General features: G+C 46.0%; 1 protein-coding gene and 1 non-coding gene across 3 annotated transcripts in view; one reads left to right on the top strand and one right to left on the bottom strand.

Annotated features, from left to right (window-relative positions):
• Window positions 1-2367: 2367 nt before the first annotated feature.
• Window positions 2368-27745, top strand: part of Dmrt1 (doublesex and mab-3 related transcription factor 1) — a 93872-nt gene continuing 68494 nt past the window's right edge. Inside the window, exons 1-2 of one of the 2 annotated variants that reach the window (XM_085693739.2) lie at window positions 2368-2903; window positions 6845-7028. In XM_085693739.2, the coding sequence (XP_085549865.2) occupies window positions 2556-2903; window positions 6845-7028 (532 nt within the window). In that variant the 5' untranslated portion in view covers window positions 2368-2555. The remainder of the gene's footprint in view (window positions 2904-6844; window positions 7029-27745) is intronic. The other variant, XM_085693740.2, reaches the window with a different exon arrangement.
• LOC125403550 (small nucleolar RNA SNORA44) lies at window positions 21446-21576 on the bottom strand. Its single transcript, XR_007232991.1, has one exon. It is a non-coding gene; the product is annotated as a small nucleolar RNA SNORA44 (small nucleolar RNA).

Here is a 27745-nt window from a genome sequence, read left to right as displayed (position 1 = left end):
ATTGCCTAGGTTGGCTTTGAATTCATTCTGTAGCTGAGGCTAGCCCTAGACTTGAAGTCTTCCTGCTTCAGCCTTCAGAGTAGCTGGGATTATGGGCCTGCTCCATCAGGCCTGGCTGCCACGTATATCTCGCTGAGAGACTTTGACAGGACTGGGCTATCCCTGAATGGCAGCAGTGGTCATCACTTTAGAAGTTCTAAGATGGATGAATGGTGGTTGCATCAGGACCCTTTTCTGAAACGGAGTCTCTCTGGCATCTTTTGTAAGGTCCTTTGTAAAGCTAGGAGCATCTTTTGAAGATATTTGTCAGCCACTGAATGCTAATGGAAAAAAAAAATCCACACAGAAGGAAAAGGCTTGGGAATTGGATTGAGAAAGGCACATTAGGGGGATTTCAGAGGTGCGTGCCCTGACCATGCCAAATTACTAAAAAGGCATGGCCACTGGGTGACCTTTTCCATGAGAAACCAAGTGGGTCAACTGTGTTCCTTTGGAAAAACAGCCCCAATATGGGAGGCAAGTATTGGCATTGGTGAAACCCACGAGGAGTAGAGGGTAATGTAACTATGGTCTCCTAATCGGACAAGAGCAATTGCAAGCCTAGAAATGAAATGCTTCACAGACACTTGGACAGGGCCGGTGGAGAGCTCCAGCTGGAGGGTGTCGAAGGCTAAGAAAGAAAACCAAGGCCCTCAACTTCTGTTTTTTCACATAGAAAACAATACCCGGCTACTGCAAGGCCTGGCGGGGCGGGTGCTGTGTGTGTGGAATACACGGAAAGACTAAAGAAATAGCTCAGATGGAGGTTCCTGCAGAGACTCAGAGTTTGGGGGGAGTTGGGGTGAGGGGGGCTGTAGTGGATTTCATTTTGTATGTAGCTCAGGCTGGACTGGAACTCACACTTCTCCCATCTTAGCCCGCCCCCACTCCGCCCCAGTTGCCGAGATAACAGATATTAGCCATCATGCTAGACCAGAGATTCAGATTTAATGCGGAGTGCTGGTTTAGAGGCTGTGGAGCTGACGAGCAGAACTTAGGGGCAGGTGTGCGGTGCCAGTGTAGACAGAAGACAGACAGCCCTGGTGGAGAGCAGACAGGGAACATAGCAAAGGCTCCAAAATGATGGAGCTGGAGGGTTTCATTTGTTTTGGGGGGCATATTTCCATACAATAAAATTGCAGATCTAAAGCAGGGTGGTGATGGCGCATGCCTTTAGCCCCAGCACTCAGGAGGCAGAAGCAGGTGGATTTCTGAGTCCAGCACCACACACACACACACACACACACACACACAGAGAGAGAGAGAGAGAGAGAGAGAGAGAGAGAGCCCAAAACTAAGAGATCTTAGGATGGAATGAGTTTTGAATAATGTCTCCTTTTGCATAATCCCTTTCCCAGATTCAGATTTTGTTTTTGTTTTTGAATTTTGGATGCAGAATATCTCTACTTAGTCCACACTGATCTCAAACGTAAGGATCCTTTAGCCTCTGCCAGGGTGTGGGAATTACAAATTTGGGTCACTTTATGGGGTCCCAAATTCAGTTTATTTGTGTTTCCCCCCCCATTTATTACCTATTTGCTTATTTTAAGACATGGTCTCTATAACTAAATGGCCAGGAACTCATGTGGCCTAGACTGGCCTTGAGCTTGTGGTGGTTTTTCTGCTTCAGCCTTCCAAGTGCTGTGATGACAGACCTGAGCCACCATGTCCGGCCAAATTCAATTTTTACATGAATTTGGCCAGGTAGATTCGTATGCTTGCAAAGTTCTAAACGAAAATGTTTCAAAGCAAAAGCTATCTGCACCTACGGCGAGAAGCAACGAAGGCTAGAGCTAAATGAGATGGTGGCACTTTTATCTGTCTGGAGTTAGGTGGTAGAAATCCTGAGAACAAATGAACGGGGTGTAGGAGGCAGGTGGAAGGCCGAAAGTCCTGGCCTTTCGGGGCGCTTGAGCCTCGTAATACACTGAGGGTCTTTACTTGACATAAACATAGCACCGGCTTTTCTTAGACTTTCAACTCGTATCTCATTCCTGCGGGAGGGTGGGGGTGGGGAAACGGCTGCCAGTCCCTCTTAGCCAATGGGCCTCCCTGGGAGGTAGCGGTGAGCGAAGTCGACCACACAGGGTGGTCTGCACCTCCTCCAGCAATGGGCGCCACTCTGCTCCATTCCTAGGAGCAAAGAGCTAAGAGGGTGCTCGTGTTGGTGCTCAGCACAGGGCTGTGATTTGTAGCAATTTTGCAGCAACGCTGTTCCGTGCAACTGGTGCAAGCTTTCACACAGAGGCCCACTGGATGGAGTTGGGGGACAGTGGGCGTGGCCACGCCGCGTAGCGTCCTCTCCCGCCCACGCACTCCTCGGAAGGTTCTGAAAAGTATCCAAAAGTCCTGCGCAAGGCGCGCCAAAAGAAAAAAAAAAGAGTACAACTCCCCACCCACTTCTCGGGCTTCTTCATTTGGACTGTACGTCCATCTGCCGTGCACCCGCCTCCCGGACTCCTTCTAGGGCGCTACGCAGCTTGTTGGGTGGATCCGCGAGCAGGGGACGAAGCTCGATGCCTAACGACGACTCATTCAGCAAGCCCTCTACACCGACGGAGGTCCCGCACGCTCCGGGGGCTCCGCCGCAGGGCAAAGCCGGCGGCTACAGCAAAGCGGCCGGGGCGATGGCGGGAGCGGCCGGAGGCTCCGGCGCGGGGGGCAGCGGAGGCGCCTCGGGCTCCGGGCCGTCGGGCCTGGGTTCTGGAAGCAAGAAGTCCCCGAGGCTGCCCAAGTGCGCTCGCTGCAGGAACCACGGCTACGCGTCGCCGCTCAAGGGCCACAAGCGCTTCTGCATGTGGCGGGACTGCCAGTGCAAGAAGTGCAGCCTGATTGCGGAGCGACAGCGCGTGATGGCCGCGCAGGTGAGTGCGGGCTCCCGGGAACAGGGGGGCAGCTCACGGAGGACCACTGACCGCCTCCGACCGCCTCGTGCTTCCAGACGGCGGGCCGCAGCTTCCAGACGCCGGGGGGTGGGGGCGGAGGAGGGTCGGGGACCCTACCGACCTCGGAGGTTCTCTCTGCTTGCGTCCCGCGGATTTCCGGGGCTCCCGGCGGCGATGCCGGGTTCGGGCCGCACACACGCACCCTCGCCCCGGGGTTTGGGCGGAACTCCGCTCAGAGTTCCTTCTATTCTGACCCCGTCTTCCATCAGAATTTCGGGGTTCTCCACTCGGTCCCAGAGTTGCGAGTTTCCTGGACTCAGGCGACCCCTGGCCCGAGCCTTCCGACCAGGGATGTTGGGGCGTCGGTGCAGACTTCCCGTGATTGAGACATTGCTAGTAAACTGGCGGGGTTTGCTCTACTGGGAGGGAGACAGCTTTGAAACTCAATTCCAGGCTGGAAGTTGCGGGGTTCGCTCCACTGGGAGGATTCCCCATGACCCTGAACCCCATGTTACACAGAGTAGCGGGATTCGCTCTTCTGGGTCCCTGGCTTGGTGTCCCGCTACCCCAGGAGGTAGAAGGGAGGCGCACGGACCAGTTTCACCCTGGCGGCGCGGGAATGCGCTGCTCCCGGGGTTTTCTGGAAAAGTCCTTGTGGTGGGCGAGAGCGGAGCGTGTTCGCGCCTCTGTTGGCGCACTTTCCGGGTTCGCCCCGCGGACCCGGGCAAGCGCCTCAGCCATTTTGAGCGGTCTGAAAATGCTAGCATTTGCAAATTTGTAGTCCCGACCCAAGTTACCTCAGTCCAGATTACTTTGAAAATGTTTTAGTCATGCTTAAAAGTGGAAAAAAAAATACAGGTGCAGGATGAAGATGCCAGTTTGAAGCTCTGTAGATTTTTTTTTTTCAAACAGCGCGAACAGCAGCCTAGTAATTTAGCATTTTGACGGAAATAGTTAAATGTCGGTATCCTAAAGAATTTTTAGAAGACAATAATATACATTCTTTTCCCCAAATGTTGTTTCATCTTAAGGCAGGTTATTTAAAATGAAAAGATACCAAAAGAAATTTCTGCTAAAGACAACTACTTTTGGTTAAGAACATCTTTTGAAAGTGATGTAGATGAGAAGGTTGAACGAACCTTAAAGATTATACTCTCTTAGGGGCGTCAAATTTTTAAAAATATGTCTTAAATTATATATACTTTGGCTTCACATGTTGTGAAGTTAAAGAAAAATAGTTTTCTTTGATTCCTTAAAAATATTTTAGCTTAGTCTGTAATGAATGAAAAGATAAGCTCAATATTACATTGAAAAGCATCACAATGAGATTATAAATCATAAGAACTACTAAATTATACTTGTTGGTAAAAATGATTGTATTTTTATGTTATGTTATGTATTTAGTGTGAAGACTGGTTGGAAGGAATTTTCACAAAGGAGTAAAATACTTTAATGGAGACATTAATTTTGAATCACTTTGATTGGGGGGGGCTAATTTAAGGTTGCTAAATGTCGAGTATAAAAACAAAAAAGAATTCCGAATTTCTTACAGGATGGCGTATTAGGACTTCCCACACCAGGAATATGGTGCTGTGAAAGACAAATGCTTAAAAATCCAGATAAAAATTGGGTTTCACTCACTTGTAAATAATTTGAAATAGATATTAAACGTAAATTGAAAATAATTGCATCCTCCATCAGTTGCTGTCTCCTTCCCTGTTTGAATTAGCATTTTCTAACCAATAGGGTTTTTGAAATGGTGTGGGTTCCTGGCAGAGCTAAAATGTGCATTTGGGGTATGCCAGGGCATGGGGTTTGTGTAGGTGTGTTTTGATAAACTGCAGATTCTTGTCCAAGCCATCGCTGCTCTACTTTTAAGTTTCTTGACTAATGTAAAAAACAAAACAAAAAAATCCACAGCAAACCCTAGACAAGCTTTAGTCTTGAATAACTGCTTTTTTTTAAAAAAATTAAAGCTTCCTTTGATTATGAGTCAAACTTCCACACTGATCTGTTAAGTTTGGATGATAGTTTTTTTTTTTAATACATTGATTATAGTGTGGATTGTAAAAACTGGGGGCACAGGGTACAGGTGTGGAGGGCAGAGAACAATTTTGTGTAATTGGGTCTTTCTTTCCACCTTCTCCCTTTTTTTTCTTCCCGAAACAGGGTTTCTCTGTAGCTTTGGAGCCTGTCCTGGAACAAACTCTTGTAGACCAGGCTGACCTCGAACTTCACAGAGATCCGCCTGCCTCTGGAATTAAAGGCTTGCACCACCACTACCTTGCCCTTGTTCCCATCTTTGATGAGGGATGTGGGGATTGAACTTGGGACCACAGTTTTACTGCAAGAGCCCTTACCCACTGAGCCATAACTCTAGCCTAGTTATGGCTTTGTTTTTTTTTTTTTTTTTTTGAAGTTCTGTACACTGAGCCTAGGGATTCCTACCTGAAGCAAGTACCATTGAGCCTGTGGAGTTGTGCTTTGAGTTACTCTTTTGATTTCCCCTTTGCTCTCGACTTTAGGCCCCCGAGGTATGGTACTTTACCTTCTGTTACCACATCACTGGTCAGTTTCCAGCGAAAGTCTTTTGCTTTTGTTACATATGTAGTAAACAGTACACTTTTTCCCCCCTTAAGCCTTTTTGGAACCAAACTTTAACAAATGTTATTTAAAAGACAAGTTGAATAAGGATGATACAGAGTTTAGTAAATGCATGGTGGGTTCTTTTTCCAGTTCTAGCTTGCTTTCCTGCCTGAATCACCTCAGGTCTCTGCCTCCTCCAGGACAGCAGGCAGCAGGTTCCAGCCCTCTTTTCCCCTAGCTGGGATACTTCATCAGTCGCTGGCTTTCCTGCCCACCCTTCTTCTTCCAGATTGTTCTGTCCTTCTGGCGTTCTCAAACCCTGCTCACCCTATTTATCTATTTATTATTCACAGCTCTGCTAGAATTCTTCTTGTCCTTGTCGGATGTTTACATTTTAAAGGCATTTGGTGGTTTTGTTTTGTTTGTCCCCCCCCCCCCCCCCAGATAGGGTCTTGCTGTGTCACCAGGCTTGCCTCAGACTCCTGCTCCTCCTCCTTCACCCTTTTGAATGCTGGGATTACTGGCCTATGCCACAACACCTACCTACATTTTAAAGGTGTTTTGATGAGAATTTTTTTTTTTTTCTGTAGGCTTGCTATGTACTCACGGTGTCTAGCACATTTGCTCTTGGTGTTGCTGGCTTGTTTGCTTCCCTCCATTTTCTCCTACGTGGTGAGGAACTTGGGTCTAAGCTTACCTCACTCGAATGAAGGGGCGAATGGTCTAATTCTCCCTTCTAACTGATCAGCGCTTTTTCTTGGTGGTGAGTCCACTCTACAGTTTTTCTGGCTTGGCATTATTTTCAGTACCTAGTGTCTTAGGGTTTCTGTTGCTGCAGTGGAACACCACAACCAAAAAGGAAGCTGGGGAGGAAAGGGTTTGTTTGGTTTACACCTCCACATTGGAGTTCGCTGTTGAAGGAAGCGAGGACTGGGACTCAAGCAGGGCAGGAACCTGGAGGCAGGAGGTGATGAAGATGCCATGGAGGGGTGCTGCTTACTGGTTTATTTCCTACCCAGGACCGCCTGCCTAGGAGTGGCCCCATTGACAATGGACTGGGCCCTCCCACTTCAATCATTAATTAAAGAAATACCCTGCAGGCTTGCCTATAGCCCAGTCTTATTGAGGCATTTTTTCAATTGGAGCTCCCTCCTTTCTGGTGACTTTAGCTTGTGTCAAGTTGGCATAAAACCAGCCAGCACACCTAGGGAGTCAGACGACTGGAGAAGGCCAAAAGGAGAGCTGCTTCTACCTTCTTCACAGATGTGGAGAACCACAATAGGTTAGCACAGCTTGGTAATGGTGTATGGTGACTCGCTGCCCTGTACTTCCAGGTGGCCCTGAGAAGACAGCAGGCGCAGGAAGAAGAACTGGGCATCAGCCACCCCATCCCGCTGCCCAGTGCAGCTGAACTGCTCGTTAAGAGAGAGAATAATGCCAGCAACCCGTGCCTGATGGCTGAGACCAGCAGCTCTGCCCAGCCTCCGCCAGCCAATACTCCCACCTCTGCTGCCTCAGGTAACCTGGGGGCTTGGGTTCCCATGGGACTTGGTATAAAGGGAAGAAGGAGGGTGGTAGCCATGTAAGCAGTCTCAGGGCCCTCCTGAGCGCCACATGACGTTCTCTGCCTCTGCTGCTTTGCCTTTGACTGCTTCCCAAGATGCCCGTGGCTTCTAGAAGCAAAGTGTAAACAGTTTTGACTTGCTGGTCATCAGTATCAAGAGTTGTTATCAGAGAACACCGGGGAGAAGTGAGATTGTTCGTGCATCTTCTGCATCCATCATGGGGTCCTCCTGAGCGGGAACTCGGAGTCCTTGTTTCCTGGGACTGGACATCTCTTCCTGTAGCAGGGACTCCATCCCCTAGGGGAAAGGGTCTGAAAAGGCAAATTGTAGACTTCACATTTGAACAATGAGAGGGAACATGGGAGGCATGCGTGTGCTGAGTGCCTTCCAGGGATTGTGAGTGCACAAATCCGTCTCTTCTTCCTCCAGTCACTGTGAGGCAGGGATAGTAATTCTTTGGGACAGCTGAGGTAGGAGCTAATTGACTGGCCAAATTGATTGAACTAGGAAGTCTAAATCAAATCAGTTCCTGTGCTTTCAGAATTCAGTATTTTCTCTCAACCCCAAAGAGCCACGCAGGTGAGTGCTCACTCTCTATGGAAGCCTCCAGCCACGTGTAGTTTAAAACTGTTCTGAAATACAATGAGAACATTTGGTGTCTCCAATGCACTGGCCACATAGACACATTCATACATATTCTTAGATACAAAAACACCTACACAAATTCAGTAGCCACATATGATCCAGGGCTACTGCAACAAATAATGTATTTCTGTCCTTCAAATAGTTGCTAGTGTGGTTTGAGAGCACTTGTTACTCTTCCAGAGGACTCAAGTGCGGTTCCCTGTCAGTTCACCATTACCTGTAACTCCAGCTCCAGGAGATTCAATACCCCTTTCTGGTGTCCCTGGGCACGTACCACGTACACATGTGGCATTTACACACACACACACACACACACACACACACACACACACACTCACATAATAAATAAAAAAGTTGATGGTGTTGGTTTGGAATTCAGGGGGTACTTAAGAAATCTGTTCGTGTTCTTTTGAGTTCAGGAGTTTCTGACAATTAAGTAAGAAGTGTCCCCGTGTCCGTGGGGCATAGGTTTCAAAAACCAGGTGAATGCTTGAAACCGAAGACAGTACTGAACCACAGACACAGGCACATATATACACACAAGTATACACACATACAGACAAGGCACACGAGCACATACAGGTACACATACAACCACATATTCAAGCACATGGATAGGCATACGTACATATACACATACACACAAATATACACATGCACACAAGGAACAAATCCATATACATGTAAACAAATAAACACATACATACTCATATACCGTATATATAAAAAGAGACTCAGATACCCATGTACACATTCATACACACATACACACAACACATAGACACATTCACATATGCAAACATACTCTTAGATACAGAAACATTTAGACACACATGCAGACACAAACATGATAACACAGGGACACACTTGCACATTTGCACGTGCTCACACAGACACATACACACAAGCACATTCGTATGCCCACAAACACGTACTATGCTTTCCTATATCTACATACTTGTGACAAAGTTTAATTTGTAAATTAGGTATTAGTAACTGCCAATAACATATTTAGAATAAAATAATTTGACATTTTTGGTTTATTTTTGCAATTTTCCATGTAATACTTCTGGACCATTCTTGCTTCTCCGGTAAGTGAAATCCCAGCAAAGGAAACTTTGAGTAAGGGGGAGGCTACTGTGCATACTGAGAGTCCCGGCTTATCTTTAGGGTCTGCTATGGCTCCGTGAAGTCCAACCTTGCACTGTGTACCACTTTGATCAAGCTTTCATGAATCACTGTTTGCTGGGCTTAACCACCAGGATAGCATTACTCAGCCCGTGTCAGTAGCTGTGCAACTTTAGACAAGTTACTCAGGTACGCTGGGCTTCCTGTTTCCCCTCTCAAAAAAACGAGAGGGCTCCTGAGGGGCGAGTGTTCCCCTGAGTCCTGGCTGTAAAGGATAAGGTAAGCAGGCCTCCAAGAAGCAGGTGTGTGTGTCTGTGTTTCTGTCACTGTGGATTGTTGAATTAACAAAGGAAAAGGTAACAGTGTCCTAATGTATGGTGACGGGATTACATCCCAAGGAGTGAGGGGCATAGGAGATACAGTAATGCATTTATCTCCCAGCTACTGAGGCTACAGTTTAGACTGTGTGCTGTCTGGGAGCTGCGAAGGGAGAGTTGTGAGATAATCACACCACGTGTCAGCAGCCTAGGGAAAGGTAGTCTAACTGGCACCAAAATCCAAAAAATAAATAAAAAGGCCAAACCTTTTTTATTAGATTTTTATGCTCATAGTAATACTTAGAATAGTTTTCAAACTTGGCTCTTCATAGGAGCAGGGACGTTCTGGCAAGGAATGTTTAAGTGGTGGTGGGATTTACAGAAAAGAGCCCAGGGGTGCAGAAGAGGGATCAGGGTCAAGGAGGACCCCAACCCGATTCCTGTTTAGCCTCAGGAGCTGACTAACCTCAGGGTCCTCGTGGCATCTTGAAGCATCAGGCAAAGGGAAGGGGATGTTTGGGCCAGTCTGTGCTGTGCGCATTCACTGGGGACCAAGTAGGGGGCCCGGCTTGGTCTGGGTGCTCACTCTGCCTTCCCAAGGAGACAGCCAGCTCAGCTCTGCCTACAGGAATTGCAATAGTCTCCTTCACAGAGCTGATCATGAGACGTCTGCATTGCAACTGATGACTTCTGGACCAAGTCGGGATAGGAGCACCAGGGACGTGGAAACGGGAGTAGAATTAAACTACTGTATTGAGAGGGAGGAGAGAGAGTAACGGAGAGAGGTTTGAAGCTTTTAGGCAGCACAGGGAAGCCAACCTCTTGGGTAGCTTGCTATTTTAGAGATTATATATAACATATATTTTAGAGATTCATTGAAAGTAACATTTACCTCAGGCAAGCAAGTATTAGGTAGTGGTCTGGTGAGATGGCTTAATGGTTAAAATGGTGTGTTGTGCAAGTCCGAGGACCCAAGTTTAGAACCCAGAGGGGAAGGAGAGAACTGATTCTTTTTTTTTTTTTTTTTTTTTTGTTTTTTTGAGACAGGGTTTTTCTGTAGCTTTGGAGCCTGTCTTGGAACTAGCTCTTGTAGACCAGGCTGGTCTCGAACTCACAAAGATCTGCCTGCCTCTGCCTCCCAAGTGCTGGGAGTAAAGGCGTGCGCCACCACCGCCCAGTAGAGAATGGATTCTTTTATGTTGACCTCTGACTCCACACATGACCTGTAGCATACATGCACTTGCAACCAAACACACACGCTCTAAATTAAATTGAGCAAAATTTAAACATTAAATATTTATTATAGAGTATAAAGCACTCAGAGGAGGCCAGGGAGATGGCACACTGTGCTTGCTCCGTAAGCATGAAGACCTGTGTTCAGATCCCCAGCACTCATGGAAAAGTCCTGTGTGGTGGTGTGTGTTTGTTAACCCAGTACTGTGAAAGGGATTGAGACAGGTGGATCGCTGGAGTTTCCTGGTTGACTAGCCTAGCTAAAACAGCGAATTCCAAGTTCAGTAAGAGACCCTCTCTCAAAAAAAAAAAAAAAATGAAGCAGGGGATGGAGAGATGGTTCAGTGGTTAGGAGTACTCACTACTGTTAGAGAAGATGAGGGTTCAGTTTCCAATACCCACATGGTGGCTCTTAATCCTCTGTATCTTCAGTATCAGAGGATCTGATTTCCGCTTCTGACCTCTGCGGGCACTGTGAACAAGCATGGAGTCCATACATCTCTGTAAGCAAAACGCCCGTGCACATGAGATGCTCAGATGGTGCGCATACATACATATAAACAGGCACAACGCTTGTATATGTAAAAATAATCTTCCAAAAATAAAATGTAGAGTGACAGAGGAAGACTCTGGCTTACATACACAAACATGCGTACACACACATCAGACTCTGACTTACACACACACACACACACACACACCCATCTTTGACTTACACACACATACACATCAGCCTCTGTCTTATACACACAAGCATACAAACACACCAGCCTCTGATTTACATTCATATTCACACTAGCCTCTCTGACTTACACTCACATTCACACACCAGCCTCTGGCTTACACACACACACACACACACACACACACACACGACAAGCCTCAGACTTAATCAAACACACACACTAGCCTCTGGCTTACATACACAAACACAATCATAAACACACACCAGCCTCTGGTTTACACACACAAACGTACACACACACACACACACCAGCCTCTGACATGCATGCATACACACATACGCACACCAGCCTTTGGCTTATACACAAACATACACATCAACCTAGAGCTTATACAAGCACACACACACACACACACACAAGCCTCTGGCCTATACATACATACAAACACATGCTCACACCAGCCTCTGGCTTACATACACACCAACCTCTGGCTTACACACACAAACATACACACATACACACCAGCCTCTGACATGCATGCGCGCGCACACACACACACACACACACACCAGCCTCTGGCTTATACACAAACATAAACAACCTAAGGCTTACACAAGCACACACATACAAGCCTCTGGTTTTTTTTTTTAAGCCTCTGGTTTATACACACATACAAACACATGCACACACCAGCCTCTGGCTTACATACACACCAGCTTCTGGCTTACACACACGCACGCACACACACACATACACACCAGCCTCTGGCTTATACACAAACATATACACACATTGTCACAGCCTAGGGCTTAGACAATCACACACACACAAACCTCTGGCTTACACACACATACCCATGCACATACCAGCCTCTGGCTTACATACACACCAGCTTCTGGCTTAAACACACACACACACACACACACACACACACACACACACACACTAAATGTTTTCAGTGAAAGGTCATTGTTCTTTGAGTCCAGCCTCAAGTCCTCACGTATCATTTCAATAAAACTTGCTGCATGTAACTGGGCGGTGGTGGCGCATGCCTTAATCCCAGCGCTTGTGGGGCAGAGGCAGGCGGATCTCTGTGAGTTAGAGGCCAGCCTGGTCTACAAAGTGAGTTCCAGGACAGCCAGGACTGTTAACATAGAGAAACCCTCTCCCAATAAACAAACAAGCAAACAGTGAGACTTGCTGCATGTAAAAGTTTCTGACCCTTATCATATACAAGAGTACAATGCTTACACACAACCTTTTCACTTAATACAGCTTGGAATTCTTAAATATTTTATTTGTAATTATGTATATGTCTATACACACACACACATGTATACATACACACATATGGCTGGGGCACGTATGAGTGCAGAAACTCATGGAGGCCTGGAAGCATCAGGTCCCCCCCCCCGCCCCAGTGGAGTCACAGGCAGTTGTGAACTGCCTGATGTGGGAGCTGAATGCTGACCCTCCCTCTGCAGCTGACCCTCCCTCTGCAGCTGACCCTCCCTCTGCAAGGCATCTGTGCTCTTAACCACTGAGTATCTCTCCAGCCTGGCTTGGGATTCTTAATTGCTTAGAAGTTCGTTATACAGATATGGGAGGGCAGAGTTGGAAGTGACTTAGCGACCGACAGAAGTGGTAGGCATAGTGCTGGCTGGCAGAGTAAAGTCTGCCAGCCTGGCTCCCTAGGAACCTGGAATTAAATTAAATTCTTGCTGTCTCGTGTTTGCATGGCCTCTCACTTGGTAAAATGAAGTGAACTTTCTCTCTTTCTCTCTCTCTGTCTCTCTCTGTCTCTGTCTATCTCTCTCTGTCTCTCTGTCTCTCTCTCTCTATCTCTCTCTCTGTCTCTCTCTCTCTGTCTCTCTCTCTCTGTCTCTGTCCTTGAATCCCAGTTATCATCTTTTGGCTCCTTAAAATGCCAAATGTAAGAGAGCTCGAGAATTATTGTCTAGACTTAGCTGAGTTTTCAGGACACTTCAAAGGAAATTGGTTTACCAGGCTAAGCTTCTATGAGGAACTGGGGCCTACATCAGGTCAGGACGTACATCAGGAGATGATCTCTGCAGTTAGTCAAGGACTGGCTAGGACTAACACAGGTTTCATGAGGTGGATCTCATGTCTATAAGATTCTTGCTATTTTGGGTGGGGATTCGTGTAAAAACGGCCTTTTGAGTAAATCCCCTGTTTGTTCTTGGTTCTTATGTCAGCAGGACCACCACTGATCAGCACATAGCTCCTTCCCAGTTTGGAGGGCACCTTGGGAAAGAACATTTTTTGAGGGGCTTTAAAGGACAGTGACTTAAAATAGCAATTACAACATTTTTCCTACGATTTCATCTTTGGAATTTTAGGGTAAATTGAGTTTTTTTTTTCTATAAGTTTTCAGCCAGTGCTACCCACTGGTGTCCTCCATGGGTAGTATTTTACCCTCTGCATTCCCTGAGCCCTGCGCAACTCTTCTCCTGTGTCCGTAGATACCGTTTTACCCACGGCATTCCCTGAGCCCTGTGCAGCTCCGCTCCCGTGTCCGTGGATACCGTTTTACCCAGGCATTCCCTGAGCCCTGTGCAGTTCTGTTCCCGTGTCTGTGGATACCGTTTTACCCACGGCATTCCCTGAGCCCTGCACAACTCTTCTCCTGTGTCCGTGGATACTGTTTTACCCTCGGCATTCCCTGAGCCCTGTGCAGCTCTGCTCCCGTGTCCGTGGATACCGTTTTACCCACGGCATTCCCTGAGCCCTGTGCAGCTCTGCTCCCGTGTCCGTGGATACCGTTTTACCCACGGCGTTCCCTGAGCCCTGCCCAGCTCTGCTTCTCTCCTTGGCTGCACAGCTGTCAGATGAAGGGCTGCATTGTAGAGCACTGGCTTCTGCATGCATGGCCTTTGTGAGGACCTGAATGTTATCTCCCCGGGGCTCTCCCTTCTGGAGCACCCTGGACTTCCATCCACACACATCCCCACCCTCCCCCAGATCAAGCTCCACCCTACTGTCTGGGCCTTGCTCAGCTCCTGCTTGTGTGGAGCCCAGTGGCCCGGATTCCCTTTCTTTTCCCAGCTGGGTCTGTGTCTAACGTAGAAAGGATCCTTCTGCACGTCTCTTCAGCAGCTGGTGCTCTGACCTGAACTGTAGCCGTGTGAAGATAGAATGACCTGCGCATATTTTTCCAGAAAGAGCTCGTGATTTAGCAAGTAAAGACAATGGATTATGGATTATTTGCGCTTTTTTTTTTCTTTAGAAAAATAGGCTTTTTTTTAAAAGGGCAGTTTTAGGTTTGCCCCAAGATGGAGAGAATGGCCTAGGGATTTTCATATATCCTGTGGCCCGTCACAGGTGTAGGCTTCCCCATTATAGCTAACTCCCCTGTCAAAGTAGCAGGCTCGTTAATGAACCTGTGCCGTGACATCCCCATCACCCGTGTGATACATGTTCAGATCCGCTCATGGTGCCATGCACTCTGTGGATCCACCACTACATTTTTTTTTTTTTTACACAGTGTCTCTTCATTGTTAACTCCCTCTCTGGGGTCATAGAAATTGACAATCCCATTTCAGTTTTTTCTGCAGTTTTTCAGCTACGTAAGGAGGAGGCCACCTCGTTCAGATGGCTGTAACAGTAGCTTAGATAGACTGATGGGGAGCTCATCTGGAGATTTGGGTAAGTTGGGCTTATATGACTAAGGACCACTCTCAGTCGAAAATAGAATCGGAAACGATGTTAAGTAGCTAAAAGCCTTTAGATAAAAATATTATTAAATTTTGCTTTCGGAGTCAAAGAAGTTTCCAAACTTTCCAACAGAACAAAACTCCTTATGGGGGCAGTGGTTGAGAGGCTGAATTGAAAGAAAACATTAAATGGTGCTGCCCATCCGTGCCCTGTGGTAAACAGGCTTGATCTCTTTTGTTTAGGGCCAGTTTGCTTCCGTGTCGTATCTGACAACTGTATTGGCCTCATGCGAATCCTCTGGCTAGTATTTTAGTAGTTACAACGGTATCCTACAGAGATGGTAACCTTTCATTTTGTCTTTGCCTGGAAAGAATGTTGAAAGTCACGAAACGTTTAAATACAGAACTTAAGGTCACAAGTAAATTGTATGACACCTTATCAAGCACATAAGCATTTTAACTCGTTCACACCTGTCTGTGAAAAAACAAAAAACAAAAAACAAAAACCCAACACTACGGCTGAGGATTGCATCCACTCGTTTGATCCAGTATCTGGCTTTGTGGTCAGCAGTCAGTAAACCTTTGCAGAATGAATCATAAGTGGAGGTTAAGTTGTGTTTTAAAACACGAGTGATCATGGACTCACCTATAGACACAGGGTAAAAAAGCACTGATTTCCAGTTTGTATTTTCCATAGAATTTAAAATTTTCTTAAACGGTTAAAAATTTAGGACTGGTGAGATAGCTTAGCAGGTAAAGGCACATGCTACCAAGCCTGATGACCTGAGTTCAATCCCCGGAACCCACATGTGTGAAGAGCGTGTGTGTGTGTGTGTGTGTGTGTGTGTGTGTGTGTGTGTGTAGGCCAGAGGCTTATAGCAGGTGCCTTCCTCGGTCACAACACATTCTGTTTAAATGTGTGTCTTGTTCTCTTGGTTGTACATTAAGGAGTAAGTTGCTGAGTCTTCTGGTAACTCTGTGCCTGACGTTTGGAGGTCTTGCTAGACTTTTCTATAGAGGTGCACTCTTACGTTCCCACAACCAGTGTATGAAGCGTTCAGTCTTTTTAAATAAAGAAATAAAAACTGGGTCTGGTGGCATAGGCCTGCAGTTTTGAGGGTGTCTGGTAGAGTGAGGGGCTGACGAGGGATGAATGTGGGGGGTTCTAGGCCAGCACTGATAATTTAGCAAGCTCCTGGTTTAAGGGTTTTTGTTTGTTTGTTTTTAAAGGAATTTAGGCTGTAGTTCAGTGGGGGAGCAATTACTTAACATGTACATGTACAAAGCCTTGGGTTAGGTTTCTAGTCCCATGAAGTAATGAAAATAATAATAATAAAAACCAAAGAGATACGATGCCTTTCTTCTGGCAGATATAGCAGGTGCTAAAACCCAGCTTGTGCCTCTCTGAGGACCAGAGAGTCGGTGGAATTGACTGTCCTTCATGTTATCTTTGGGTGAGGTTAAGTCACAAGGACCCAGAATTTCTTGCTGCTGTTGTAGAACTTTGTCTGAATGGTGACACTCGGTGTCCTGCTCAGGCGGTGGAGTCTTGCCGTTGTTGTGACAGGAAGCCTGTGGAATCCCAAGGCTCCTCCTCTCCCACCATCTCCCTCTTCTGTCTCAGTGGTTGCCTGGAGCCCCGGATCACCTCTCCCTGTTGTCACTAGCTGAAGGTCCTGCTCACCCTCTCAGCTTCTTCCATTTTGGTCTCGTAAATGCCTTTTTGTCCTGTTTTTATTAACTGACTTTAAGAAAAGCTCTTATCACAGACTGCACTGCAATTTAAGCTATGCTACAATAATTAATTTTCTATTGGTGTGTGTGTTCCATGTGTCAGAGGACAGCTTTGGGTGTTGGTGTTCACCTGCCATCTTGTTTGAGGCAGGGCCTCTTGTTTGTCCCTGTGTGCACCTCGCTAATTTGCCCTTTGAGCTTCTGGGAACTCTTCTGCCTTCCTCCCCTGGGATTACATATGTTGCTACATATGTGCTCAGCTGTGTGTGTATCCTGGGGATCCGAACTCAGGTCCTCACACTTGAGCAGCAAGTACTCCACCCACGGAACCGTCTCCAGTTCCGCATTGACTCTTTTCTGATGTGTTAGGCTATCACCACCGTCCATCTCCAGAACTTCCCTCACTGAAACTTGGCTCTCTGCTAGCTTAGCTGGAAAGCCCTTGGACCAGCTCTGCTTTCTTCCTCCCAGCATCACAGGCTGTGAAATCACCTGTAAGCCATCCATGCGTTAGGACACTTTTAATCCGCCTGCATCCATTTTGTTTATTTCTTCCGAGTCCCCACTTTTACCATGTCATTGCCTTCTCTCTTTGTATCTCTCTGGGTCTGTTCTCTTTCTGAATTCCTCTGGGGTAGGGGAGACTCAGATCTCTCAAAGAGCAGGTTTGTGGGGTGTGGGAGGAGGTGTGCACTCATGCAGTGATGAGTGTCATACCTTGGTCAGATGACCTGGACCCTGAGCCTAGGGATGCAGTCGGTCATACATGAAGGCGGGGGGGGGGGGGGAAATAGACCGGAAGTCTGGCCCTCTGTGGCTCTAGCTGCTTTTTCTGGTTAATTAGACACCTTTCGTGACTTTCACAAACCGACGCAAGGGTATTGCTGTGTTCCTGCCTCCATCTGAGCTGTCTGCTCTTCACCTGACAAAAAAATTAAATTCACAGACTGTTTTTGATGCCCTTGTGAAAATTCACATTAACATTGATCGCTGTTGCTGAACAAATTACATTGCAAACCCAGTTAAGTCTCTTACACCTGCGGACCGACTTCATAATTGCTAATCTGGTCTTAGTTTACAGACTCTGAGCATACTTTCAAGAGCAAAATGGGTAAGTGACTTTTAAAGTAGACTGTAAATAGCTGGCTTGTTGTCAAAAGAAAATATTGATTCAGTGTTATAGTTATAGCAGATTTTCTGATGTTTATTGGCAGTAAGAATTCTTAGCTATTGCTTCATCCAGCCAAATGTCAGGTCAGTTCATTGTGTACTAACACATGACTTTCGGTATTGATTTCCACCCTTATTCCCTCTTTGTACTTTCCCTTAACTCGGAGCTCAAGGTGTGTGTGTGTGTGTGTGTGTGTGTGTGTGTGTGTGTGTGTGTGTGTGTATGTGGAGGGTTGGAGTGTCCAGAATCCACAGGCCATGCGTTAAGTCAGTGGAGTGGCCTGTGTTCACGAAGCACCAGTAAGTATTTGCTAAAGTAAATCTGCACCTGCTGAGTCTGCCATCTGCACAGATTTCCCCTCCTTTACCTTTGCTAGGTTTCTCCACTTTATTTATTAAAGGAATATTCACTGAGCAGGCTGTCTCAAGTGTGTGGTACATAGCTTTGCATGAAACACTTCTCTCTCATTGAGCTTATGTTTTTCCAGGGGTGGAAAGATTTGGTAAGTAATAATCGAGATATTTTAATGAAGGGGTGTTATGAAGAGAAGGGAGTGGGTGGGATGGATGGCACCCTAGCTGTTCAAATAGTGTGGCTCAGACAGAGAAAAGCCTCTCTGAGAAGAATGAGCTGGGGCTAGTTCTCAGGGATGATGAGTTGTTCTAGTCAGGGTCTTTGGGAAAGCATTTACGATGGAGAGGAAAGCAAGGCAAAACTGCTTACAGCAGGCAGGTGGCCAGTGTCTGCAGTGGCTTGAACAGGGTGACATTCGTGGGCCTGCATCACCCTGGACTGTGTAGGCCACTGAGGGGAGGCTGGGGATTTTATTAGGTTGCCATGGAAAGTCGCTGGAGTGTTGAAGCAGTGAGCACGTGGGTGATTTACTCATATCTAAGATCTCTGCCGCTGAGTGTGGCTGTTAGGAGCCAGGTGGGAGCAGAGGTTTATGGGAAGGCTCATTGGGGAGCTGCGTGGACAGGTGGTGGCATGGCAGTAGAGGCAGGAAGCATGGGGTAGGAGGTTGTTTTGGAGATGAGGTTACCTGTCATTTGGGTAGCTGTGATGTGTGGCACTCCCTCCAGACAGTGGCTGCCTCGGCAGCTCCAGAATTAAACTTTTCTCTGGGCTCTGCCTGACTGAACGGTGAACAGTTATATTTCAGTTTAGTCAGAGGAATGAAGGGTGCTTAAAGGCTTGGTGTAGCCGAACTTTGCCCTGATCCTGGCATTGGCTGAGGCAGGAAGATCACAAACTGGAGACCAGTCTGAGTTAAATAGGGAGACACTCTCATTCCTAAAAAAAAAAAAAAATCAGGAAGAAGTGTGTCCTAGAGAGATGGGCCAGTGATGAGGAGCGTGCGCTGTTCTTGTAGAGGATCGGGGTTCAGTTCCTAGCATGTGTGTCAGGTGTCCCATCACATATATATACCCCCACATACACATTTTTTTTAAAGGAAAATGAGCTCTTCCCAATCTCAATCTAGGGAAGATGTTAACTTTGAATGTCAAGCGAGACTTGGTAGACAACATTAAGCAAAGATTTTTGGAAGGAGGGATGACCCTGGATTTTCTGGGATCTGATTATGTGAACCCTTTAGAGCAGAGTGGTTTCCTGGCTACCCCAAGTATGTCATACTGAAGATGGCACGCTTGATATGTGTGGCCTGAAGGTGATGACTTTCAAGATAGAAGCAGCTCCGTCCACTTACAGGGGAGGTGGGAGGCAGCAGAGGCTTGAAGTGCCCTCTCAGCTGACACTATATTTTAAGCATCATGTGAATTTTTTTTTCAGTGAACCATCCATGCCTGTGCTTTGTGTCCTTTGCCCATTTCTCATTTGTTCTCTCCTTATTTTCCTCCCAAGACAGGCTTTTTCTGTAGCTTTGGAACCTGTCCTGGAACTCTCTCTGTAAACCGGACTGGCCTCAAACTCACAGAGATCTGCCTGTCTCTGCCTCCCAAGTGCTGAAATTAAAGGCATGAGCCACCACTGCCCAACTTGTATCCCTCCTCTTAGCATAGTGGAGTTTCCTACTGGTCATAAAAATTGACCCTATGTAATAAGAGTTGCAATATTCCCTACATGAAAACTTTCTAGGACTGAGTGTTCTGAAAGGCAATCAAAGGACCAAAAGATGCAGCTTTTTTTAAATCGTTTTCAAGATTTATTTCTAATTTGTATGTGAGTGTGTGTGCATGCATGCCTTCCTGCCTGCTTGCCTGCATTGTATGTATGTGTACCATGTGCATGTAGAACCTGCTGATGCCAGAAGAGAGTGTTGCATTCACTGGAGCTGGAGTTACGGATGGTTGTGAGCCACCATTGGATGCAGGGAATTGAACTTGCCCTCTGCAACAACAGCCAGTGTTGTGTTGCTAATCACTGAGCCGTCTCTCCAGACCACCACTTCCAGTTCTCATTAGACCATTTTAGCCAGGCCAGTGAAAATGGTCCAAGACAGGCTACAGCAATGTGCTCTTTGTTTTTTATTCAACTTCAACTCCTAGTTCAGTTTTAACTGCAGCAGATTTAAAGTTAAGTTAAAGATATCAATCAATGACTGAATCATTTCACAGTCTAGAACAGTGGTTCTCAACCTTCCTAATGCTGCAGCCCTTGAATACGGTTCCTCATATTCTGGTGACCCCCTGACCATAAAATTACTTCATTGCTACTTCAGAATTGTAATTTTGCTACTGTTATGAATCATAATATAACTATCTGCTATTCACAGTTCCAGTGCTTCTGTTTGGTGTGTAGCTGTGGTGGAGCTACACTGAGGAGTGAGTAGATGCATAGCTATGTCCTGCTAGCCTAGGGGATTGGGTTCACATCCCCCAACCCATTTTAAATTCGAGGAGGGTCAAGTCACCTTAAATGCATTGGTCACCTTTCTTTTGTTGTGATAAAATATACCTACAAAAACAATTTAAGGAAGGAGGGGCTCATTTTGGCTCAGGATGTGAGTGGTGGCAGGGACTTCACGATGGCAGGAGCTTCAGTTAGCTGTTCACATTGCATCCAGGGTCAAGAAGCAGACTTCTAGACTTCTGTGACTGTCTTGCTCAACTCGCTTGCTCCTTTTTATACAACCCAGGATCCCTGAGTAAGGAATAGCGCTACCCCCAGTGGGCATGTCTTCCCATTTCCGGTAACCTAATCAGTGTAACCCTTCCTAAGTATGCCCAGAGGCCCATCATCTCCCAGGCGGTTCTAAAGCTCCTTGGTGAGATTAACCACTGGACTCTCAAGTCCTTTGAGTCTTCTCTAGGGGGCTCACAGTAACTGACACTGTGTAAATGCTGTATAAATAGTGGTAACAATGGCCTGGGTGTAGCTTATGTGTTTGCCTGTTGTCTACAAGGTCTGGGTTCAACTCCAAGTACTGCGAGAAGGGTTATTTTTCAGTATTATTTAGGGAATAATGACAAGGAGGTAGCCCTGTGTATGTGTGGTCTAGAGATAATGCTCAGGCCGCACCATATGGCCAGTGACGGAGACATGAAGCAAGTAGCTGATCATAGGAGAGAGCTAATGTCTGCAAAGTGGAGGAAGCCCAGAACATTAACTTCATGTGGAGTCAGCATAATTCAAGTTAGACATTTTAGAGATTTGAGTAATTTTTTAAAAAGTCTATTTCAGTTGAAGTTGGTTAGCTCCTCAACTGTAGATCATAAAAAGGGTCTGCTTAGTCAGATATTCTGCTTAATAGAGACTAACCTTATTCTGGCCATGCAGTTATTCAAGTTATTCAGCTATTTTATTTATTTATTTATTTTTACATATATAGGAAAGTCGAGTGGCAGCTGCAGGCACTGTGCTGGCCAGGGCTGTCAAAGTCTCTCCATGCAACTCTGGCATGCAGTTGGAGACCCCATGGCTACCACAAGCCACAGCCCTTGGAAACATGCTGTATTCAGCTATTTTAAAGTTGATTTCTCTTTTTTCTTTTCTTTTTTTTCTTTTTTTTCTTTTTGGTTTTTCTAGACAGGGTTTCTCTGTAGCTTTGGAGCCTGTCCTGGAACTAGCTCTTGTAGACAAGACTGGTCTCAAACTTACAAAGATTCGCTTGCCTCTGCCTCCCGAGTGCTGAGATTAAAGGTGTGCGCCACCACCGCCTGACCTAAAGTTAATTTTTCATTAATGTGGAAGGAGTGTTGTCACCATGGCAGATACAATGCCGGGGTCCTCTCTGAGAACACCATGGTCATAAATGCATGACCGCAGGTCTTGAAGAGGGCAGACACTCAGGAAAATAATTTTGCTGTTATTTTGATAAGTTTTTGTCTGGAGAGGAAGATCTATCATTGGAAGAATCTAAGATATGATTTCTAAAGGCCTTCTTACCTCTCTGATTGAGAAAGGCTACTTCATTGGTTTGTGCAAGTGAATACAGTAACTGTTTCCTGAATTTGTTAGCCTACCTATAGTTTTCACACGATACTTAGAATATGCAGTTTTCATCAAATATAATATAGCTGTGAAAAAATGAGTTTGCAGAATATGATGAACTATAAAAACAAGACCTAGAACACATGCACTTCAGATGAGTTCTTGCTACAGGCAGCTGAAGGAGCGTGATTGTGATGTGTCAGCCGGTTTTTGTGAAAATTAAGCTGCCTGAGAGCACTGGAGAAATGGCTTAGTGGTTAAGGGCATTGGCTGCTCTTCCCAAGGACCCAGGTATAACCCCCAGCACCTACATGATGGCTCACAACCATCTGTAACTCCCGTTCCAAGGAATCCAATGCCCTCCTCTGGCATCCACAGGCAGTGCAGGCAAAATATCTGTACACAGAAAATAAAAGTAAGTAAATCAAAACCAAAATTTAAGACATTAAGTTATGTGAGCAGTAATTGTTATATTCCTAGATAAGGACTATAAACAGACCAAGTCTCTACACTCCATCACATTCAACTGTACTAAACATATTAAGTTCTCACATTAAAATGTAAGTCAGCTTCTCCCTTCTTGTGGCTATGCTTTTTTATTTATTTATTTTTTTTGCAACTCCACTGATATGTGTGTGGTGTTAGCCATATTTTTTATGTTTCTAAAGGGCTCAAGGGGTGTTGTCCAGCCACACAGCTCAGTATTCTGAGGTTTGGGGTTAGCTTCAGTTTATCAGGGGAGCACCCTACGACCTTGCTGGCCTCACGGCTGAGATGGAAGGCACACATAAGACCACACCCTCGAGAGTAAGAAGCAGGGCCTCCACACAGACGTGCTACAGGCATGTGGCACAGTCACTGTCCAGAAGAAATGCGGAGAAACTGAACTGGATGTGTTGCAGAGTCTTCCACTGAGAAAGGGGCTGTTGACTTGGCAGCCTGTTGTGAGCAAATTTTGTTTAGTTATAGTTTTCTTTTTATCACTTAACAAAACCTGGGCTTATTTGCAAATAAAACGTTGTTCGGTTTCCTTTCCTTTAAGGCCAAGCCAAGCAAAAGGTGGTCTCATGGGTGCTGCTCAGCGCATGCAGCGGCAAATGCAGGAGGTGGCCCGGAGTTAACAAGCAGAAGTAGCGGACAGCACACATAATTTCTCATTAGCAGGAGGGGACCTTCCCCCAGCATCCCACTCCAGGGGCTGCTGGCTTGTGGTGCCCCATCATTCCAGCTCCCTTATCACTCTCTCCTGAGTTATCTCAGAGATGAAATTATGAGTTATTGGAGAAAAGGAGTCAGTGGCACATCAAAGAATTTGTGTGTGTGTGTGTGTGTGTGTGTGTGTGTGTGTGTGTGTGTGTGTCATTGGATAAGAGGCCGTGTTGGTTGGGGCTATTAGCTGTTAGTTTTGGGTGTGCTCTTTTCATCATGAAGCACCTGGGTTTGTTTTTCTCTAAAAGATGTAGATAAACTAGGGCGAATCCAGGAGAAGGGCAACAAAAATGATGTACGACTCAGAGGGAAGGAGAATAACAGTCTATAAATATTTGAAAGGTAATATAAAAGAGGGAGAGAGATTATTTACAGCAGTGGAGGGGATTTTGACAGGGAACAAAGGCTTGCATCGAGAAGCGGTGGGAAATTGAATAGGGCTGGGAGGAAAAACAGAACAAAGCTTAAGGAGTGTGATTAAGCCGAGAAATGTCATTCTCAGACTAGTGTTCGTCGCCAGGAGTCATGGTGGCAGGAAGAAGTGATGTGCTCGAACCGAGGACCCGCGCGGTGTGAATCACATTTTCCTCATCCTGTTGGCTTCATTCTTTCCTTCTCAGATGTGTCCTTGGTTTAATTTCCAACTCTGGTGTTCGGTTTCCGGAGGTGTTAATAATTTTAACACGACCAGCTTGCTTTTTCACTGAGTGTCTGCCTTGTGGCAGGGGTTGTCTGGGCTGCTTTGGTATTTATTATTTTCATTTAACCGTTACAACAACTCTGTAAAATAGGAACTACTCTTTCCACTTAGGAGGAAATAGAGATTCTATAACTTGCTGGAGGTCACATGTGTATTGAGTGGCAGCGTTGGGGTGGGTGTCACAGCACAGACGGAATGCAGCCATGCTAGACTCCATGACTCCGGTCTTTGTGTCTACAGTAGTAGTTGGGATTCACCAGGTAACGGTTTGTATCCAAGGGCAGGGATAAGAAAAATGATTGGTGTTCAAAACTCTGTTTTTCTAGTCTCTTTAACCCCTTTTTATTACTAATTTTGGTTTTATTGCTGATTTTATTATTATTTTATCTTATGTGTTTGAACGTTTGTCTGCATGTATGTGTGTGTGTGTATCACATATGTGCCAGATGCCTGCCACGACCAGAAGAAAACATTGAATCCCCAGAGCAGGAGTCACAGTAGTTATGAGCAGCTGTGTGGGTGCTGGGAATCAAACCCAGGTCCTCTGAAAGAGCAGCCAGTGCTCTTAACCACTGAATCATCCCCCCAGCCCTCTCCTTTCATTCCTGAGAGATATCTTTTTAGTGAGTGGTATGTTACGAATACCTTAGTTTTCTTTTTCTGTAAATTCAGGAATCCCATAGGCATTTTGCCATCCCTATCAGCGTTCTGTACAGTCTTGTTAAGGAAAGAGCGTGTTCCACATCAGGCCTTACCCTGAACCTCATGTGCCAGTGGGATGGGTACCTTTTTGGTCCTGCTTTTCTAGTTCTGCTGCCTTCAGTTAGGGTGTCCCCATACCAAAACACAGTAGGCTGAATAAGGTAGTCACAGTAAAAGTGGAATCTGGGGAGCAGGGACTATAATTCAATAGTGGGGTGCCTACTTAACACAAGCTCAGTCTCCAGCTAAAGGAAAGAGCTGGGTGTCTGGGCTCTCCATCACCACTGCAAGGACTTGGGTGGAGTCCAGTGCCCTGGGCTTTAAAGTACATTCCTGTTAATGCCGCATCCCTCCTGTGCTGGGCACCTTTCTGGATTCCGACTGGCTCCCCACCCTCTCAGATACTGGCGGGGAGGGGGTTAGGGACAGAACACTTGGAACTTAGATTTTTAAATTTCAGAGAATGTTAAAGAGGAGAGACTCAAAATTAACCCCACTTCCGCCAGCAGCTTTAGACATGGGTTCTCTTGGTAAACCTTGGGGTCCTGATTGGCACTATGGAGGAAGGGCTCTTCGTGAGTGAAACTCACTGGCTCATCTAAAACAAAGAAGGCATTAAATGTAGGGGGGGGGGCGGGGGGCGGCTACCTGGGAGAGAGGAAGTGGATTATCGGGAGTGGGAGGGGGACAGGGTAATGAGAGGCAACTATGACTGAAATATATTATGTACATGTTTGAAAGATGGAAGGCAGTGTCTGATCATTGGTTTTGCTTTGAAGAGATGGAGCCTCACGGTGTTGCCCCGTCTGGCCTCAGGTTTAGGGGCTCAAGCTTCCCAGGTAACTGCGACCACAGGCATGTGCTGTCATACCCGGCTCAAACATCGGATGGCTACTAGGGACATAGTATCATTATGTTTCAAGGCTGGTGCTGTACCAATGCCACAAGACCCTTTTCCTTACCTTTAACTCTGGTGGCATTCGGTGAGGGCTCCTGCCATGGTGACATGGAAATCTAAGATACAGCTGGAGATGCTGGCATCTTTCTTTGTCAGTTTCCTCTGTGCCAGCCTGGTAGTTTCCTCCCTCTGGGATTGTATGCCTTTTAAAAAATAAAAGAGACTTTTGTTTTCTGTCCCTGTGAGTTGCCTGGGGTGGCGGTTCCTAGTGAATTTCATGCTAAAGTCACCCCTAGATTACTTTAGCTGTAAACCGTAATGATTCTCCCATGGCCATATTTCTCCCAAGGCCTCCTATCTCAGTCACTTGTAAGGCTACTCCTCCCCTTTCTTGTTGTCTTTGATCTTTTATAATTGGCTTAAAGCTTGCCATATTTAATCTGCAGTGACTTTGTTTCTCCTCCCTAGTTCTTTTTGCTCAGTCCCTGAGAATTTAATAATCTGTTTCTCATTGTTTTCTCATATTCTTTTTATGGTGTCGTATTTTCTGTGGCAATGGCAATCCTCTCCTTGTCTGCCCATTCTTAGCTGTTCATGCAGGATGCATGGTGTCAGTAATAAGCAAAGCTGTGCCCAGTCTGTGGGGTTGGTGGACTTGCCAGCTGCAGACTTAGCTGGACCTGTGAACACCTGCTGGGTATTCGGTCATACGTGTTACCAGAGCTTTCCAGACCAGTGATTCTTTCTGGAAAAAACTGTGGTTGCTCACATGGAAGGAAGAGCAGTTCTGTTTCCTCCTCTGTGGATGACTTGAGACGGCATCCATATGATTTTCTCACTAAGCCCCATGCTTCAGCTCAGGGGCTTCGGGCACAATACCGAGTCCTCTTCTCCTGTAGTGAGGTGTACTGGCATTTCTCTGGTCCAGGGACATCTCAGGGCTCTAGCACTCCGGATTTCTCATGTCATCTCTTGACTCTTTAAGCCCTTCTCCTCGATGGCAGGGTTCTAAGCGAGGGTCTTGGGCGTGGAGAGGCATATTCTGACGCTGGGATTTGTCGCAGCTCTTTTTATTTTTTTATTTTTTTATTTTTAATTTTTTTTAAATATTTACTTATTTATTATATATACAATATTCTTTCTGCGTGTATGTCTACAGGCCAGAAGAGGGCACCAGACCTCATTACAGATGGTTGTGAGCCACCATGTGGTTGCTGGGAATTGAACTCAGGACCTTTGGAAGAGCAGTCAGTGCTCTTAACCACTGAGCCATCTCTCCAGCCCTCGCAGCTCTTTTTAAAAACAGGAGTGCACAGCAGGCTTCAGTTACCCTTGGAATGTCTTTAGTTTCTTGAGACGCAGTTTCTCTGTGTAGCCCTGGCTACCCTGGTTCCTAGACCAGGCTGACCTGGAGCTCACAGAAACATGCCTACCTCTGCCTTCTGAGTGCTAGGATTAAAGACATGCGCCACCAAGGCTCCACACTTTTCTGAACTCTTAAATCTCTATTTCTTTAAAGGAGACAGACTGTTCTTACATAGACAGTATGGTGGTCACAGTGTGTGTGTGTATGCATGCATGCGTGTGTGTGTGTGTGCGTGTGTGTGCGTGCGTGCGTGCGTGTGTGTGTGTGTGTGTGTGTGTGTGAGGGGGGAGGGAGGAGAGAGAGAGAGGGAGGGAGTAAATAAAGAAACCAGTTCAGAGCGCAGCCCTACTGGTGACAGTTTCATATTGGAGTGACATCATCTCAGACACTGCCTCTCTCTGACTTCTGATCCTGTCTGATGAATGGACAGGTAAAGTAAGTCAACTTCTTCCAGTTTTAAGATTCTGTATTCAGCTCTAATCCCAACACCTGAGAGGTAGAGGCAGAAGAATTGCAAGTTCAGGATCATTCTAGGCTGTGTAATTGCTAATTCAAACCCAGCCTGAGCTACATTAAAATTGTCCAAAAAATCAAAGATTATTAAAATATATTATATATAAATATATATCCGTTGATATAATATATACATATATACTATGCCAGCCTGAACTGCATGAAATACACATACGTGTGTGTGTGTGTGTGTGTGTGTGTGTGTGTGTGTATGGTTCTGTTTTAATTACTCAGACTTAAGTTTTTCTTGTTGAAATTCTCTAAGTTTTGATTAGCGTATGGGGCACCAGTATTATCTGAGA

This window comes from Myodes glareolus, chromosome 7 (genome assembly GCF_982192425.1).
Source record: "Myodes glareolus chromosome 7, mMyoGla1.1, whole genome shotgun sequence".
NCBI lineage: Eukaryota > Metazoa > Chordata > Mammalia > Rodentia > Cricetidae > Myodes > Myodes glareolus.
Note: the sequence above shows the minus strand (reverse complement) of the source record. Positions and strands in the feature narration are given on the sequence as shown.